Below are 19,244 nucleotides of genomic sequence, written 5' to 3' on the forward strand. Positions count from 1 at the left end.
CAGCTTTGTACTTAAAGTTCTTCTTTCACATGAGAGCTGCAGCATATTCTTGTAGATTATATTTTTTCTCGTAACATTTGTTATAGAAAATAATTATTTAGCTAGCATCAGCATTTTTTTATTATTATTGTGAACACCTGCATTTTAAATAATTAGCCTTTATCTTTTCTACACGAGAAAACAATATGAAGATAGAACGGTATGACCACTGACAGATAAGTAAAGTAACTCTGTTTTAAGACTGGTCTGTTACTGTCTCTAACTCACATCCCTAACCCCATCTCAGGCTGCATACGAATCTTCCTATGATACTTTTGGACGCACTCTCTCACAGACCCCTATCTGGTAGACTGCTCTGTAAGACTTGTGTATATTTGAAGCTTCAAATGCAGAGAAACCCAAAAGTAAATTTGTTTTCCAGACTGTTTTATTGATCTAGCCTAACTAATGATAATTCCACAACGTTAATGTAATTCTCTTTGTGCTTTGTACTTGTAGGTGGCAGTGGCGCTATCATTGTCAGCGAGTGTGGAAGGAATATTATGCAGAGATGTAATAATTACAATAATTTTATTTAGAAATTATACTATTTATAGACACGGTGAGGGCACAATATTTTATACTTCCTTTGAGTTGGTAATCATAAAAATAATAATTAAGTAGCACTAAATTAAACCTAAATAAAGATCACATGATTTTCCTAACATTTTTTTGCTTTCTAGTAGAAGCCTGGAGAGTTTGTCCTATAGCTCTGACTGATATTTCATACTAATACTTAAATCATGCATGGGCAACTTGAATGCTAGAAGGGGCTACAATTTTTCGTCAGTGCTATTGGGGGGCAAAAATCCCATATTACATATGAACAAATGTATGCAAAATATGTGCTTTTATTTTCCATAATAAAAAAATTTTCAATCCATGTATAAAAGATCCACATTTTGAGCATTTTTCCCCCATAAAAGTCAACTCACTCAAAATTGTAGTATTATTGAGGTACTCTGTCCTGTGCAGATCATTCCAAATCCGCTTAAAATGATCAGGCCTACTCAAGTAGTATAGGGCAGTATAGACCTGGGGCCTCTTCGGAAAGTAAAATCTCCCAACCTTTATCCCACCTATCCTTATAATCGTTGTTGAATGATGTCATTGTGTCAATGAGAAATGAAAAAGTGCTTCTTTACTTGTTTAGTGAAGGGTTTATGATGATGTTTTTCGTTCATTTTTCGAATTCCACATTCTCAAATTAATTGGAAAGGTGTTGATAATTTTATTTCTGTGGAATCACACCTTCTCCTTTGTTTTGAACGCATATTTCTCAATTTCATTGACTATCCACTTGTGACAAAAAAGCTTCATTACTCTTTTTATTAAGTTAGTGTTTTTTTAATACTATTATTTTTAAAGTCTTGAGCGTGAAACAACCCTCTTTACGTAGTCTGTCAACAACGTCAGTGCCCTGTTGCTTTAAATCTTGTTGCTGAAAAGAAATGTGGGTGATATCCTTTTGTAAAGGTTAGTCAAGGTTTGCTAAAGGTGTCTTAAATGTGGCATGCAGGCAGGCACCCTTTCTAAACATTTGTAGAATTTGAATGTTCCTATCCTCCAAGTACTTCCGGGTCATCTCACTCGGATAGGAAAAGAAAGGAATATTCATATGTAAAAACGAGAATCCAAAGAAGCCCTCTGGTGTAAGCACATCTGTCATGCATGCCATCTAGTGGTGAATGGTGATATTACAACTTAAAACTATGGTCGTTTTTATATTTATTCGGGGGGAGCGGGGGCTATATTGTGTTTGTCTGAGATACCGAAATAATATCCTATAACACTTATTTGCTGAATCCTTTTGTGGAATGTGGAACGCATATTAATCTCCCAAGGTCACAAATTAGCTATCGTTCTCTTACAAATGTTTATATTGTAGTATTGCTTCTTGTTCACATTTGTCGCATCTTCCCACTTAGGCTACAGTATGTGTTTTGTTCTATACTCACAATGTCCAAATCTCAATCTTGATATAATTGTTGCACATCTTCGACTAGCACATGCTCTTATCATTCCTCTAACATTCCTTTGTATTCTACAAAACCGCCTCCCATACCTTTCTTCTTCCCATTTTTTTTATACCGCATTTAGTTTCATGTTTACAATTTATTTTCTAATAGCCTACCCTAATATTAATTAACGCAGATTACGTTTTTCCAATAATGGTGATGATGATTAAGATGATAATGATGATACGTTCCAAAGTCTTGGTTCCTCCGATAAATATTTATTTATATTCCTCCTTCACCCTCCCAGCGGCCGTCCACCCCGCTCCCCTTCACTCCACTCCCGCAATTCCCTCCTCCCCATACCAAACACTCTGCCTCCTCCCTCCGCGACCGCCAGCCCACACTAGATGGCCGTCGTACCATCCGGTGCTTCTCTTCCACTTCAGCAGCTGAACCCTAGCACAAACGACACCCAGCCGGTGGACCGAGAGTCAGGCGACGTTCTTCCGAAGCTATTGACTCGACCCGGCTATGTTGAGCCAGCAGCGGAACGTTTAGACCAATTTCCACGCAGCTTTCTCGTTTCGTGTGACCGAGGATGAGCACCACCGCGGCGGCCACCGGATCGGCTCCCTGCCGCTTCGCTCACTACTTCGTCGTCTGTGGACTGGACCCAGAGACGGGCCTGGAGCCTGACGATGGAGCAGGTAGCAACATAAGTACTCGACATTACAACAGCTAAATGTCAATTTATGGGCGTTTTAAAGGACATTACGGTCAATTTAGTGTCGCTAATGTTGTTGTTTACATAATGATGTACACTCGCGAGCCTATCAGCTCCCATTTCGTCATCCATGATAGATAGATAGATAGATACTCCCATCATGTTACAATCATTAAAAAAAAAAAAAATACAGCCAAAATCTCCCAAGTGGCTCATTTACTTTTTTTGTTCTCATCACCTCTCTGCCCATCTCATCTAGAAACAATCCCTCCCCATTTTGTCCACCTGAATCCAGAAAATAAGGAAGATGTTTCTGTGATTGATGTTGGTAAGATGTTCGAGGGGTTGCCATGGAAATAACAATCGACACAAGGAGATGCTCCTCACTTGTCCAGGGGGTCAGCAGGTTTTTATTTACAGGCAAAGAGAAATGGAAGCTGTCTGTTGTTTTTCTGCCTGCCGTTAACACGCATAGCCGAGGCGGAGACGAATTCTGCAAAAAAGAAAGAAAAAGTGACGTCACTTCCACATTGGAATTGGGGGGAAACAATAGCCCTCCCTTTGTATATCTCTCCTCACACAACAAATCTTCTAAAGCAAGACTAGTCTGAGGCATCATAATATGTTGGCAGGGATGGAAGAAATAGTGCTGCTGCACTTAAAGCTGCCAATAGTTTAGTCTAACTAACCAGCGTGGCCTGTAATCTCTGGCTCCCCACTGAGAGGGTGACCGCTCCGTTGCTTGGGTGCTTGCGAGTCATGCTGCCAATCTGCTTATGTAACAGCAGGCTATCTCCTTGCCACTGCAGTACTGTAGAAGCGGCAGCAGGATATGCTCCTTCAAGGGATTTCCTGCCTGCTTGGGAACATTGAGCCTTAAGCCGCAACCAAGCAGCTAGTTAGTCTTAATGTTACATCTCACAAAAATGTACACGCTTAACTGTGAAAAAATTATACTTCGATCAAAATAACTCAACACTTTTCCATTATGATGTATAAACCTGGCAACAAAAGTGAGTATGCTTCTAAGAGAAAATGTCCTGATTTGGCCTGAAGTGTCAATATTTTGTGTAGCTACCTTTATTGTCCAGAGACCTTGTGCTCCCTCACCTTCAATTTGATGATACCCCACAGATGCTCAAAAGGGTTTAGGTATGCTTGGCCAGTCTATCACTTGTAACCTCGGCTACTTTAGCAAAGCAGGGCTCATCTTGGAAGTGTGTTTGGCGTTGTTACCATGTTGGACTACTGCCCTGCAGCCCAGTTTCCAATGGGGTACTTTGTTGGCAGCGACAGTAGACATTAATGGCCTTGTGCTGAGTTATTTGAAGCGACAGTAAATTTACACTGTTATACTAGCTGTACACTGACTACATTATAGCAAAGTCACATTTATTCAGATTCATGAAAAGATTTAATAAAATGTTTTCGAAAATGTGAGGGGTGTACTCACATTTGATGGATAGATAGATAGATAGATAGATAGATAGATAGATAGATAGATAGATAGATAGATATTAGTAGCCTGTAAATTTAAAATCCATTGCTGTTCTTTTCCCCTCAAAATATCTACACCCAGCAGTGAACTAGTGTCAAATGTCTGACTTCGATACTATACCTGCATGGCAAAAATAAAAAATCAGTAAAAGCAGGGGATGTAGCTGACAACTTCAACACACAAGCCTTTTCATAGCATGCAGTATTCTTATGTATGACTTAATTTGATGTCTTCAATAATAAACATCATATTTACACTGTTATTGTCTAGCTATTGACCTTTTGCAAAATCCTCAGTTGATGCTTAACGGTGCGACATCTTTCTTGACACTTTCAGTGGAAATGATCGTACCAGAACCAGAGCATGTCAGTGAATGTTTTTGGAGCATTACAAGCGCAATATCTTACAGGCAAAAGGGTTTACAATATGCAGTGGAAGAATATAGTCATCATATTAAAATATACAGAAAAGCGGACTTCACCACAATCGAGGCAAAACCATACAGATTTCAAGCTATGTCTGAGGTAAACAACAAGTGTCTCTTTCAGCGTGGAAATTCTATTACCGCAAAATAATTCTCATTTTTAATAAATGTACCGGTAAACTGACTACGTGTTTTTTTTTCCAGTGACAGAACGGTTGTTTACTCTGAGGTAACACAGGTTTCTACGTGAAAGATGAAAACTAAATAAGTTCAAAGTGCCTTTTATGCTGCTACGTTCACCAGTGTAACTACGTAAGACGTCAAGTCACCCAGCTAACAATTATAACACCAATGATGATGATAAACTTAGTGAGTTATGTATTACACTAAGATTCGTGAAAAAAAAAAAAACACGGACTGTGCACAGACTGAAGCAGGTTTACGTCCGATCGGGGTAAGTTCGTGTATTTTTACATGGCGTTGCGTCATAAAGAACTAATCGATTTTTGTGATGACTGAACGATAATAATGATATCCTGATAATATACAATATTAAATAATCGCAAGTATAACTTTGATGTCCAGCTTTATGGCTGATCTTGCCTCTTGACCTAACGTGAATTTGACAACAGAGGTAAAAGCTTTTAGCTTGTTTGATTGATAGTTTAGTGATTATGGCTTGAGCCTAGCCCATTCCAGCTACTTTACAAGCTCTTACCTGGGAGTAAACGTAGGAATGATTGTTCATCTTTTATGTTGGACACATTTAGCTGGTAACGAGGCCGTCTCCACTGTTATACCTATTGAAGACAACGCTCCAGCTTTTTTTTGGCTTTGGTAATGGGAAAAATAGGACTCCACCTGACAAACACTTGGGATTCCTCATGTCTGATTTACACAATCCATGGGCAAGTTGCTTAACTGCTTTGCTTGTTGGAGGTAGCTTATTAGAACTTTTGGTAGGGTTTTATGGCATCTGAAATAAGTTTTGTTGATCGATTTTACAATGGATTTTATTGAAGCGGAGACGAGCTTGACAGACTTTCGCCGTTTGGGGTTGTGGTTTGGGCGTGGTTTGCTAAAGGTCAATTATCTTTATTTGATTGCTAATGACAACGTTTACATGCAGTCAATATTTGGGTTAAGGTCAGAATTCTGATTTCTGAGACAATCAAGGTATCCCATTTACATGCGTGGCGGACAGAGTTACTCTCGTTTACGTGGTCATTTGTGCTCGATTGGAATATCCTGTTCGGATCGCGACGCACGGACAATGTAATTACGTAATTTTCCGTTTTTAACTTTATATAGTCAATAAAAAACATTATATTCATGTCACTCACCACGCTAAATAAAGTAGTTGTTTCCTCCTTGCTCCAGAAGTGTGGTTCTTTGCTGCGAGCGTCATGTTTGTTTACACCAGCTTGAGTATTTCCGATGGGCTACACGCCAGAAACGCAAACGTATATACTTGTATATAGGCACAAACTGTTTCCAGCGTAGAGACACAAAATAATGTGAAAAGGCCATTGATAAATCAATATATTCAAGTGAGGCTCCTTTAGCAAGTGGGATGGAGCTGCGCATACATACAAGTCGTTATTACATAGACCAAGATTCCTTGCGAATTCAAATAAGCGAAGAAGACAAATGCTGCATTCGAGGGACAAATTTTGACCTGCAGCAAACTAACCTAACAAGCCAGATTGATAATTGTGATTTACTCAAGGGAGTTCCAATTCACCTTATCAATCTTGGACTTTACTCAGCAGCTCCATTCGGGAAAGGAGGGACTCGCTGTACAATACTTCGAGCTGATTGGACAATTTTGACCAATCAAGGCAACGGATGGAAATATTGTCTTCCGTCTCGTCTTGGGTAGGGGGGGGGAAAGCAGCCAGGAACAATCTGCTGTTGTTGTCCTCAATGCAGTGCAGTGTGTTGTGCAGCCTAATCAAATTTCACATGTCGCTGCCCGTTGGAATGCCGGCTGGCCGAGGCTTCAGCTTCAGCCCGTTCACGCCAGATGACAGTCATGGGGGAAGGCTAAAGGGGAATGACATCAGCGGGCAACAAGGACTCCCCGACCACACATTTGTGCTTCGCATTGCTTAAATAAGTAAAAGCTAAATATATTTTGCACTTTTGCAAAAATCCTGACCAAGGTTATTTCGTTTTCATCCTTCGCTGAGAGGACACAATTGTGATTCAAAAACGTGACACATCCCAAAAGTTTATGAAATGTACCTCAGTGAATATGTAAACAATCTTTACAGTGAATTAAAGTAAGGTAATCGTATTGTGACCTTCATATTGTGATAATATCGTATCATGTCCTTTGTCACTGCATCAAACAAAGCAGTGTGTGGATGTAGAGCATTTTTTTCCAGACAAACTGGTGGCAGTGGCTCAGGAGGCAGAGTCGGTCGTCCAGTAACGGAGAGTCTGCTGGCTGCTATTTTAATCTCCTTCCCTTGGTATGTGTGTCTTCATCAGCTCGTTTCATGGGTGAGTCGTTTGTGGGCAGCTGCTGTTGAGTCAAACCAGATGAAATACCTTTAAGCACAAGTAAATGTCTGTGATGGATGTCTACAATCTTTATTCCAATGATTATTAACCACTGTGCTGTCGCGGTTTTAAAATGTGTGTCATGAGAGATCACCAGGTGTGCTGTGGGAAAATACTGTATCTCATTTGACTTGATTGGTCAGAATCTTTCATTATTATATGCAGTGGATGTAAAACATCTACACACCAAAGCCAAAAACAAACAAGACCAAGATAAATCATTTAAAAGGTTTTCACTCCATGAATGTGATCTCCAATTTGTGCAACTTAATTGTTTATTTAAAAAAAAAAAACTTTTTTGAGAGGGTAAGTAAATGCAAATAATCAATTGAGGTAATGTTTTTCACAAGAAAACACACCTTCATATAACTGGACTGTGGCGATGTGTGGTACTGGCTATGGAAAAGAAAAAAAACCAATCACAGGAAAACTTCTTTTTTTTTAACTGTAAATGGGAGTCAGCACAGACATTCCACCATTTAAAGTGCTTTTGATTGGCCTCATGAGGATAAGCAGTTCAGATAATGGTTGGGTGCTCTAGTAGGCTTTTCTTAACTTTTTTTTTGTCTGGTATTTCAAACCGTGCATAATGTCAACAAATGTTCAGTTCCTTATACCATAATAAACTTAACATGTTTGAATTTTGAAGTACTCAAAGCAATCGCTTTGAATATTTATCATGTTATTTGACGTGGTATGTAAAACTTGACCAGGGTTGGGAGGGTTACTTTTAAAATGTAATACATTACAGTTACAAGTTACCTGCTAAAAACATGTAGTTAGTAATGTAATCCAAGTACCATACAATTAAAGTAATGTAAATGGATTACTCCAATATTGAGTATGCTCATGAAGACAAAATTAAAAAATAAATATCACCACAATATATATTCTATACAATGTGCCCCTGCTATTTGCGGGAGATGGGGATCCGGGCAGCCTACAAATAGCAAAAATCCTAGTGCAATTAAAAAGCATGTAGGCTATTGATTGATTGATTGATTGAAGGCCATATGCTGTTTTCGAACTGTCACTAAAAGCAACCACACCTCACAGATAGATAGATAGATGGATGGATGGACGGACGGACGGACGGATGGACGGACGATGTGTGACATCAACTGCAAAATGAACTTTTATCCCAGTCACAAGTTTAGCCGTGTATATGTTGTGTTAAATAGTGAATTGGTGGGAGGAAGATTTGTTTGGAAGGTGTAACTCACATTATGGTTGTAGGCTAGCGGGCTAGTGTTAGAAAACGTTTCTTTGTTTTCCCGTGTTCACAATGTTGATTATCAAACTCAGACAATGAGATCGGTGAAATCAGGATTTATTTTCACATAAGCTTATGGACACATGAAGTCGCAGCCAAACACCGCCATTGTTCCCCTGCATGTGTGTCGCTCCTCCTCCGAGCAAATCACTAGTATCCTCCCCTGACTTTTCAAACCCCTCCCCGTCTTCTTCGTCCAATCCTCAGCCGTTCTTCTCCTTCCCAGACAGTCACATGATACATCAATACACTCACCAAACTTCCCCCTCCTACAATGATGTTGTTTTCAGAGCAGACCTAGATGTCCCCTCCCACTCCCACAATGATGTTATGCAGAGATCAGATAAGAATTTTAGTTGTTTTTCAAAGCAGACCTGCTGGCCCCAGTTTAAACAAAGATATCTAATTAACACATTCGCTCTGCTCTCAGTAATGTGAAGAGAAAACCTCCCCTCTTGCTCAACTGGTTTTATAAAGACAAAGGAATCTATTTAACACATCCGCTTCACACCCCCACATCACCTTAATTTCTCCCACAGAGACATACTGAGTAAATTAAAGCAATTTTGTCCACTTCTAAATAGTAATATTATAAATCAAACAGTTATAATTAAATTAGTTCATTTCACTAGCTAGCAAGAAGCTACAGTGCGTAGCATGCTGCTGGACTCTCAGCTCAAACTTTCGCTCCGAGTAAGTTCCAGTGAATACCGGTCGCCATTTCCTACTCCCGTCCGTGAAGCTTTTTCAAACTGCCCGCGTGTGGAGGACACGACTAGTCAGTTCGTTCGTTCGTTCCCACCTCCCCGACATGTAGCAACAGTCCCACTCGCGCGGGCGTGCACGCGCTCTCTCGCTCTGTCCTTCTCTCTCTCTCTGTCCTTCTCTCTTTCTCTCTGTCCTTCTCTCTCTCTCCCTCTCTCCCTCTTTCGCACTCTCTCACATCGTAGAAATTGTAATCCCTCGAAGTAATCCGTTCCGTTCCGTCTTCAATTCCGCTTATCCGGGGGCGGGTCGCGGGGGCAGCAGCTTTAGCAGGGAAGCCCAGACTTCCCTCTCCCCAGCCACTTCAGCCAGCTCCTCCAATGGGATCCCAAGGCGTTCCCAAGCCAGCCGTGAGACGTAGTCTCTCCAGCGTGTCCTGGGTCGTCCCCGGGGCCTCCTGCCGGTAGGACATGCCCGGAACACCTCCCCAGGGAGGCGCCCAGGAGGCATCCGAACCAGATGCCCGAGCCACCTCAACTGGTTCCTCTCAACGTGGAGGAGTAGCGGCTCGACGCTGAGTCCCTCCCGAATGACCGAGCTTCTCACCCTATCTCTAAGGGAGAGCCTGGCTACCCTGCGGAGGAAACTCATTTCGGCCGCTTGTATCCGGGATCTTGTTCTTTCGGTCACGACCCACAGCTCGTGACCATAGGTGAGGGCGGGAACATAGATCGACCGGTAAATTGAGAGCTTTGCCTTTCGGCTCAGCTCCTTCTTCACCACAACGGACCGATACAGCGTCCGCATCACTGCAGACGCTGCACCGATCCGTCTGTCGATCTCCCGCTCTAACCTACCCTCACTCGTGAACAAGACCCCAAGATACTTGAACTCCTCCACTTGGGGCAGGACCTCATCCCCGACCCGCAGAGGGCACTCCACCCTTTTCCGACTGAGGACCATGGTCTCGGATTTGGAGGTGCTGATCCTCATCCCAACCGCTTCACACTCGACTGCGAACCGCTCCAGCGAGAGCTGGAGATCACGGCTTGAAGAAGCCAACAGCACCACATCATCTGCAAAAAGCAGAGATGCAATGTTGAGGCCACCAAACCGGACCCCCTCGACACTCCGGCTGCGCCTAGAAATTCTGTCCATAAAAATTACTTACAGAATCGGTGACAAAGGGCAACCTTGGCGGTGTCCGACCCTCACAGGAAACTAATTCGACTTACTGCCGGCAATGCGGACCAAACTCTGACATCGGTCGTACAGGGACCGAATAGCCCGTATCAGGGGGCCCGGTACCCCATACTCCCGAAGCACCCCCCACAGTACTCCCCGAGGGACACGGTCAAACGCCTTCTCCAAGTCCACAAAGCACATGTGGACTGGTTGGGCGAACTCCCACGCACCCTCAAGGATCCTGCTGAGGGTGTAGAGCTGGTCCACTGTTCCAAGGCTGGGACGAAAACCACACTGCTCCTCCTGAATCCGAGATTCAACTTCCCGACGGATCCTCCTCTGCAGCACCCCCGAATAGACCTTACCTGGGAGGCTGAGGAGTGTGATCCCTCTAAAGTTGGAACACACCCTCCGGTCCCCCTTCTTAAAAAGAGGAACCACCACCCCGGTCTGCCAATCCAGAGGCACTGTCCCTGATGTCCACGCGATGTTGTAGAGACGTGTCAACCACGACAGCCCCACTACATCCAGAGCCTTTAGGAACTCCGGGCGAACCTCATCCACCCCCGAGGCCCTGCCACCGAGAAGCTTTCCAACCACTTCAGTGACTTCGACCCCAGAGATAGGGGGGCCCACCTCAGAGTCCCCAGACCCTGCTTCCTCAAAGGAAGGCGTGTTGGTGGAATTGAGGAGGTCTTCGAAGTATTCTCCCCACCGATTCACGACGTCTCAAGTCGAGGTCAACAGCACCCCATCTCCACTATACACAGTGTTAATGGCGCACTGCTTTCCTCTCCTGAGACGCCGGATGGTGGACCAGAATTTCCTCGAAGCCGTCCGGAAGTCGTTCTCCATGGCCTCACCGAACTCCTCCCATGTCCGAGTTTTTGCCTCAGCGACCACCGAAGCCGCATTCCGCTTGGCCAGCCGGTACCTGTCAGCAGCCTCCGGAGTCCCACAGGCCAAAAAGGCCCAATAGGACTCCTTCTTCAGCTTGACGGCATCCCTTACCGCTGGTGTCCACCAGCGGGTTCGAGGATTGCCGCCCCGACAGGCACCAACCACCTTACGGCCACAGCTCCGATCGGCCGCTTCAACAATGGAAGCACGGAACATGGTCCATTCGGACTCAATGTCCCCCGCCTCCCCCGGGACAATGGAGAAGCTCTGCCGGAGGTGGGCGTTGAAACTCTTTCTGACAGGGGTTTCCGCCAGACGTTCCCAGCAGACCCTCACAATACGTTTGGGCCTGCCTGGTCGGACCAGCATCTTACCCCGCCATCGGAGCCAACACACCACCAGGTGGTGATCAGTTGACAGCTCCGCCCCTCTCTTAACCCGAGTGTCCAACACATACGGCCGCAAATCCGATGACACGACTACAAAGTCGATCATCGAACTGCGGCCTAGGGTGTCCTGGTGCCAAGTGCACATATGGACACCCTTGTGCTTGAACATGGTGTTCGTTATGGTCAGTCCGTGACGAGCACAGAAGTCCAACAACAAAACACCGCTCGGGTTTTGATCGGGGGGGCCGTTCCTCCCAATCACGCCCCTCCAGGTCTCACTGTCATTACCCACGTGAGCGTTGAAGTCCCCCAGCAGAACGAGGAAGTCCCCGGGTAATCCCCATTTTTAATAAATGTACCTGTAATCTGATTACATGTTTTTCCTGTAACTGTAATGGAATACAGTTTAAAAAAATTGCAATCTGATTATGTAATGGCGGTACATGTATTCCGTTACTCCCCAAGCCTGAACTTGACCCTAAATAATACCACTTTTACAAAAATCCCTGCACTTAACGCTGGCATCAGGCCGAAACCTCATAAATCACAATTTGACAAATGTATTTATTTTATTTTTATTTTTATATCTATACTATTGGTCAATCCACACATGTGTGTGCCATTAAAAAAATAATAATAATTCTTGACCAGTCTAAAGTGTTGAAAATGGCTTGCTCTCTTTGATGATGCAATGTTAATGGTTGAACAAACATGCCGTTTTTGGGGTCTCCTGAAAGTGACGATTTTGCAGGTACGTTTGGGCCTGATGCCATCGTACAAAAAGAAGTACTGAATCTTCCTTAGCGCACAATTAAAGCCTGTTCTTCTAATTTTAGAACAAAGTATGTATTTCTTAAACAATATAACTTAACAATAGTGATTCTGATAATTATGTGGATTTGAGTATACCAGTAGGATGAGAACAAGCGTGTATTCAGCTGCTTGTTCGTTAAGATGAGGAAACATTCTAATTATGCCTGAACTCCAACAGCAGCTATTTAATTAAGCTTTCATTGGAAAACTGAAACAAACATCCCCTCTACTCCATCTCTCTAACTGTGTCTGTGTTTGTGTGCGTGTGCATGTGGTTTTGTCTTTGCTACATTGTGGGGCCCATACACGTGAGTTTTTCCAGGTTCAACTATTGTGTGTGTGTGTGTGTGTGTGTGTGTGTGTGTGTGTGTGTGTGTGTGTGTGTGTGTGTGTGTGTGTGTGTGTGTGTGTGTGTGTGTGTGTGTGTGTGTGTGTGTGTGTGTGTGTGATACAAAGACAAGTGTGTGTGGTTGTGTGTGTGCGCATTTGTGTACGTATGTGGATTTATAACCTCCACCCTCCCAACTGAGCCTCCTGCCACCTCCTTGCCACCCTGGCCAGGTAAAACTGTCTAAAACCGTCATTGCTCCCGCCTGAATCAGGAGAGTTGGCAAGTATGCTGGAAATGCTTTTCCGTGTAGTGAACAATAGCCTACCTGTTTGTACTCTGATCAGTTTTAAGTTGTAATTGACCTTTCACAAATCATGCCCAAATCACGGCACCAAACGGCCAAGGTCCATCAAGCTCATCTCCACTCCATTGAAATTCATTGTCAAATTGATCCACAAAACGTATGTAAGATTCAATAAAACCTTACCAAACAAAGTTCCAACAAGCAAAATAGTGAAGCGATGTGCCCATAGATTGTGTAAATCGGACTTGAGGAATCCACAAAGTGGAGTGATGTCTTTGGATAATTAATGTTAGCTGGGTAACTTCGCGTCCTAGTAGGTAGTTTACGTTGGTCTCATACTGGGAACTCTGTGATGTTTCATGGGTTTGCACAAAGTGAACAGAGCATCGTAACAGGCACTTTGAACTTATTTTGTTTTCATCTTTCACATATCATTTTGTGTTACTTCAGAGTAAACAAGCGTTTTGTTACAGAAAAAAAACAATCAGTTTACAGGTACATTTATTAAAAATGTGATTTTTTTGCAGGATTACAATTTCTTTGCTGAGACAGACGCTGTTGTTGTTTACCTTGGACTTATCTCGGGACCTGTATGCTTCGATAGTTGTGAAGTCCGCTTTTCTGTATATTTCATATTATGAATATATCCTTCCACTGCTGACTGTAGACCCTTTTTGCCTCGACCTGGGAGATATCGCGCTTGTCTTGCTCCAAAAACACTCACTGACATGCTCTGGTGCGTTCATTTACATCGTAAGTGTCCAGAAGGATGTCGGACCTGGAAGCATCAAGTAGCACTTGCACCTGTTCATCTCCATGACAGTAGAAAAAAAAAAGCTAATGATGACCCTGTCAGCATAGAGAAGGTGAAGGGTTTATCATGTTATATTAATGACCTTATGATGGAAAAAGTTCAGTACTGCAAGCTTTAATGTGTCCTGGAAACTAAAGAGTGGCTGAAAAGTACACAACAGATTTTTTTCTTCACAAGAACCGTTGTCTGTTGGTTTAAAGTACACATGGTGCAATAAGTTTTCCCATCACTGGTCTAGTTCACTAATCATGAATCTGTTTATTTATTTCAAAAGGTAATCGGATAGGTCTAGTACTTGTTTACATGCAAATATAAAGGCACAGAAATATGAACAGTACTTATTTGTATGTAACGCTTCAGTTGTGAACCCTACAGGGTACATCACAAAAATGTACCTTGGAGAAAAAAAAAAGAAGAAAAAAAACTAAAGCTGCGAGCAGCTATAAAGGGCCCTCGCAACCCTGGCCACGTTGGGGTACTTGCACGTTGGGGTACTGTTACATAGGAGAAGGACCGTCTAAAATGTAAACGTTTTTGCTAAGCCTCGTGGTGCAAAGTTTCATTAAAAGGCCAAAAATGATGTGCAATTCCCAAAATAATATCAAAATGGGGGACTTCCTGTTAGGTTTAGCATATGACTACAGAATACTTTTTTTGTTGGTCTACCATCTTAGGCTGATAGGTATGCATCATAATTTTCACAAATCTAGCTGAATCATACAATCATAAATAGAGGGTGCTATTGAGACATTTTGTCATGTCGCAGTGCGGTGGTCTTGGGTTTTTTGTCATGTTTTGTCATTTCCGGTTTTATTTTGAAAGTCTAAATCTCCTCTCGTTTCAGGTCACTTGCCCTTCCTCATGTGGTGTCTGTGCCCCATTCCTTGATTGTGTCCACCTGTTCCCAATCACCCTCATGTGTTAAATAGTCTGCGTCTCCTTTGTCTTGTTGCTGAAGTGTCACGTCCTGTGCATGGAAGTGTTTCTACAGTTAATAGCCACAGACCTTGCCTTATCTAGTCTTGCTCTCGTGCTTTTTTTTTTTGGATCCTGTTTTTCCCTCCTGTTTGGAGCGCCCTTTGTTACCCTTTTTGAGTGCCTTCGTTTTTCCTCCAGTTTGGAGCGTTTTTTGTTCAGCAGTTTTTCCCTCAGTGAGGAGGTGATTTGTGTTGATCAAACTGCAGCCGTTGAGGCTAACGAAATCCCTGCGCCCGAGTCCTCCCTGCCTCGCCTTGTCACATTTATTGGAAATTGCACAAGAAATCTCTAAAATATTAATGTTCGTGACAGGTCTAATGTGTATGCAAATTCTCACGATTTCTCGCCCATGTTTAGACCCTCAAAAAAGCAGCATTTTTCTTTGCAAATAATGCATCGCTACGGCAACGGAGTGCAACAAAATAAAAAGCTTTCGATAACTTTTCATCTGAAACATCTCTAGATGAAACACACCAAGTTTGAAGACGATCGGATACATTTTGTAGGAGGAATTGGTTAAAATATGACCCCTATGAAAGCCCACAAAAATGGCAACAAATTCCAGTAAATTAAAATGGCGGACTTCCTGTCTGGTTTAGCATATGGCTCTAAGATACTTTTTTGTACGTCGTGGGCTGTTATATATGCCTCAAAATGATCACAGCGCTAGGTGAAATGTACAACTGGGAATGCATCGTTAAAGAGGAATTTTGGAACTCGAAATATGATGCCCCGCCCCTGGGGGACTTCCTGTTGGGTTTAGCATATGGCACCCAAGACCTTTTTGTACACCGTGGGCTGTTACATATGCCTCAAAATGTTCGTGCTTCTAGGTGTTTCGTACAACCGGGAATGCTTTGGGTACAGGATTTTTCCCCCCTTTGCAAACAGTGCATGCCACAGCAACAGTGTGCGATGAAATAAAAAGCTTTCAATTACTTTTCATCTTAAAATTCTGTAGGAGGAGTTTGTTAAAATATGACCCCTATAAAATGGCCCCCAAAAAATGGGAACAAATTCCAAAGTAAATGAAAATGGTGGACTTCCTGTTTAGGTTTAGAATATGGCTCCCAAACACTTTGTTGTACCTTGAAGGGGCTGTTACATATGCCTCAAAATTTTCGTAGCTCTAGGTGAAATGTACAACCGGGAATGCGTCATTAAGTATGAATTTTGAAACTTAAAATTAGATGCACCACCCCGTCATATAGTACGTCAAAAATGTTAGATTTTTTTACCTTGATGTTGTCCCAGGTGTTGAGATGGTAGAGGCCAAGTTTGAAGGCAATCTGATTAACTGTGTAGGAGAAGGGAGCAAAAGTATGACCCCTGTGATTGAGCAAAAACGGGTCAAAATTGGACATTCAAATACTCATACCTCACTTCCTGTTCATTTTAGTGTACAGCTGTCAAAGTATTTTTTGTTCATCTGGATGTGCTACAGGTGCCACCCAATTTGTGTAGCCGTAGGTCAAACGTAGCGGGTCAGGGCTCCATTAGACCCATGTAGGGGACGCTACAGACCCATTTTTTTGTACTCGTGTATGGCAACTTGGCCCGATGTGTGTGTAAAGTTTGGTGAGTTTTTGTTCAGGTTAAGTGTCTCAAAAACGCTATCGTTTGCGGAGAATAATAATAGCGAATAATAATAATAACGAATTCCTACAGAAATAATAGGGTTAGGGATTGCTCGGGCCCTAAAATGTCCAGTGCTATTTTGTCTGAGATTTTAGTGGGGGAACATACAGCATATTGCAAGGAAATGTAATTGAGTTTTCTTTAAAGGCACTGTCCGGAGTTTTGACCATTTCTGTTTGTATTTAAACCGTTTCTGTTTATAAACAAACAATTCAAAACGGACCCCTCCCATGGTACAACCCATACGAGCTCAACGTTCACGCCCCCTGCCTCTGACCGCACTCAGCCAAGCAAGCTGCGAGAGTGAGTGACGAGGTTTCTTGCAAATGGTCACATTACTGATCCGAGACGAAGGAATGCTTGGATTTCTCGTCAGCAAAATTGGCCCAGACAGGCAAAAATGTATCTGCAAAGTGATGAAATATTGAGTCTGTTTTGATTATGAACTCCCCCTTACCTCTTGCAGCTCGGCAACACCAACAGAGATAATAGTTCAAAACGACATTCACCTTGTAACGATGATGAAATAATCAGGACAAGTGTGGAGCGAGCAACAGTTTTCAAGAACAAAACAGCAGGCTCAACTACCACAACACAACAGTCAATAGCGCGCGTAGCTTCGTCTGTGATGGGGTTGGGGTTGAGGACAAAATCACCACCACACATTAACAAAAGCCCAGAGGTGTAGATTGAGAAGGAGTTCATGTTTAACCATCCTGTATTTAAAAAGTGTTTATTTTTTAGTCAAAACGTTGGACAGTGCCTTTAAAGTCTGTTATTTGAAGGTCAGACTGTGTATGGCTCACTTGTATTATTGTAAAGCTGTTGTCAATTTGAGATGTCCTCTTTACATTTATTCTGCATCAGTTGAAATATTATTTCTCATGACTGATTTTCAGGAGAGAGCTTTGAGCGGAGCCCTATTCACCGGTCCTTTAAATCCAGGCTTCTGGTGCACTACCCCGAGAGTACAGACAGGAACCCCTTCAATAAAGATGCAGTCAACATGGTGAGAATGTAGATTTAGTTAAGGAAGACTTTGCTGGCTGAAAATAGCGGTTTGAATCAGTGCACATTTCTGCAAATAACAAATGAAGCACATGTTGGTCACATTCAGTATGGCTGGACATAATTCATATACTGTACTCCACTGTGTAAACAAAACAATTTTTGGCTAAAGAAAAATAAGGTTTGATAAAAGTAAAAGGATACCATCTCTTGTCTCTTTTTTTAGTTTTCAGTGACAGGTATTTTTTATTTTCTTCATTTACTACAAAAAAAAAAAAATCTTAAATTTTATATGTCAGCGGCGTATAGTGACAGGCAGAATTACAATTAATTAGTCAGATTTTCTTTTTTCTCTTTAAGCTCCTGCCGTAACCGAGTCATTTTCAGTTTTTGAGAGTGCATTTACTCAGACCTGATGCAGAAATAAATTACAGTGGAAGGCATTACATTTTTGGGGGTGGGGGAGCACACTTCTTCAACTTAAATTTTATGTGCTTCAGCCTCAACAGTGGCGTGACAACTGCAACAGTGCTGAGAAATAGTTTCTGTCACTTAAAAGTCCTAAATTCTAAAAGACAAACTGAAAACAATGGTGTAGTTCTGTGTGCGGAATTGCACTTGCTTACTATGTATCTTCTTTTTTCTCTTGATGCTTAATAATTGTAGTACTAATTTGCTGTTCATAACTAGCCTAATTGCCCTCCGCCCTAATGTGGTCTAGCCAGACTTCTGTGCAAAGTGTAAACTCGTAAGTCACGTCACCACTATACAGTATGTGCCTCAGCCTAGTAAAGGTAGGGAAACATTGCACTGTCTATGATATTTATTTGTCATTGATGTTACTCTCCCTCTATGTCATCAGCTCTGCATGCCGAGGGGGCTTTCTTTCCGCACTCAGGCCGACCGCCTGGAATCTCACTTCCACTCGTTCACCGTTGGTTTTGAGGATGGTTCGCGGTGCTACGGTTTTGTCCTCACGTTCTACGAGGAGGTGACGGGTGCACAGATCATCACAGCCATGCAGACACTTCACAGGATGCACCACGTGGAGCACCACTCCGCTTCCTCTTCTTCTGTCTCCTCGTCCGCCTCCTCGCCCTCCACCTCCAGCATGGACTCACTGGTTAGCAGCCTGGAGGACTCTGACGGCGAGTGTCTAGCCACCGGCAACGGCGCCGCCACCACCTGTCTGGGTTGCACCGGCTCCTTCGACCCGTCTCATGACACGCTGTATGTATCCAAAGCCCTCTGCCTACTCACGCCACTCCCCTTCCTTGGAGCTTCTCGGCACTTCCTGTCTCAGCTGCACCAAGCCGTCGCTTCCCAAACGGCGCCACCTCTACCGCTGGAAAGCTACATCCACAACATCCTCTATGAGGTGCCTCTGCCGCCGCCCGGCCGCTCGTTGAGGTTTCACGGCGTGCAGGGCCCCATCTTGTGCCAAAGGCCCGGCCCTGGTGAGCTTCCGCTCGGGGAGTATCCTCTGGGAGAAGCGTTCTCCCTGCTTGGCGTGGACAACATGGTGCAGCTGCTTACCTGCTCACTCCTGGAGACACAGATCCTGCTCTACTCTCAAGGTATGGAGGTGTTCTTCAGTATATGTGTTGATATTTTTATTAGCTACACCTGGACAGTGATTGGTTACAATTTAATAAGTAATGCATCAAATATCAAGTTCAGCGTTCCCATTGGATG

General features: G+C 43.1%; 1 protein-coding gene across 1 annotated transcript in view; it reads left to right on the forward strand.

Moving 5' to 3' along the window:
- The first annotated feature begins 2,359 nt into the window (after positions 1–2,359).
- The window catches only part of LOC147176432 (DENN domain-containing protein 5B-like), a 60,700-nt gene continuing 43,815 nt past the window's right edge, over positions 2,360–19,244 (forward strand). Inside the window, exons 1-3 of the mRNA XM_086073593.1 lie at positions 2,360–2,704; positions 17,441–17,550; positions 18,412–19,126. Coding sequence (XP_085929719.1) covers positions 2,596–2,704; positions 17,441–17,550; positions 18,412–19,126 — 934 coding nt within the window. The 5' untranslated portion in view covers positions 2,360–2,595. The remainder of the gene's footprint in view (positions 2,705–17,440; positions 17,551–18,411; positions 19,127–19,244) is intronic.

This window comes from Leptonotus elevatus, chromosome 4 (genome assembly GCF_054856555.1).
Source record: "Leptonotus elevatus isolate MCC_2025b chromosome 4, RoL_Lele_1.0, whole genome shotgun sequence".
In the NCBI taxonomy this organism is placed as follows: domain Eukaryota; kingdom Metazoa; phylum Chordata; class Actinopteri; order Syngnathiformes; family Syngnathidae; genus Leptonotus; species Leptonotus elevatus.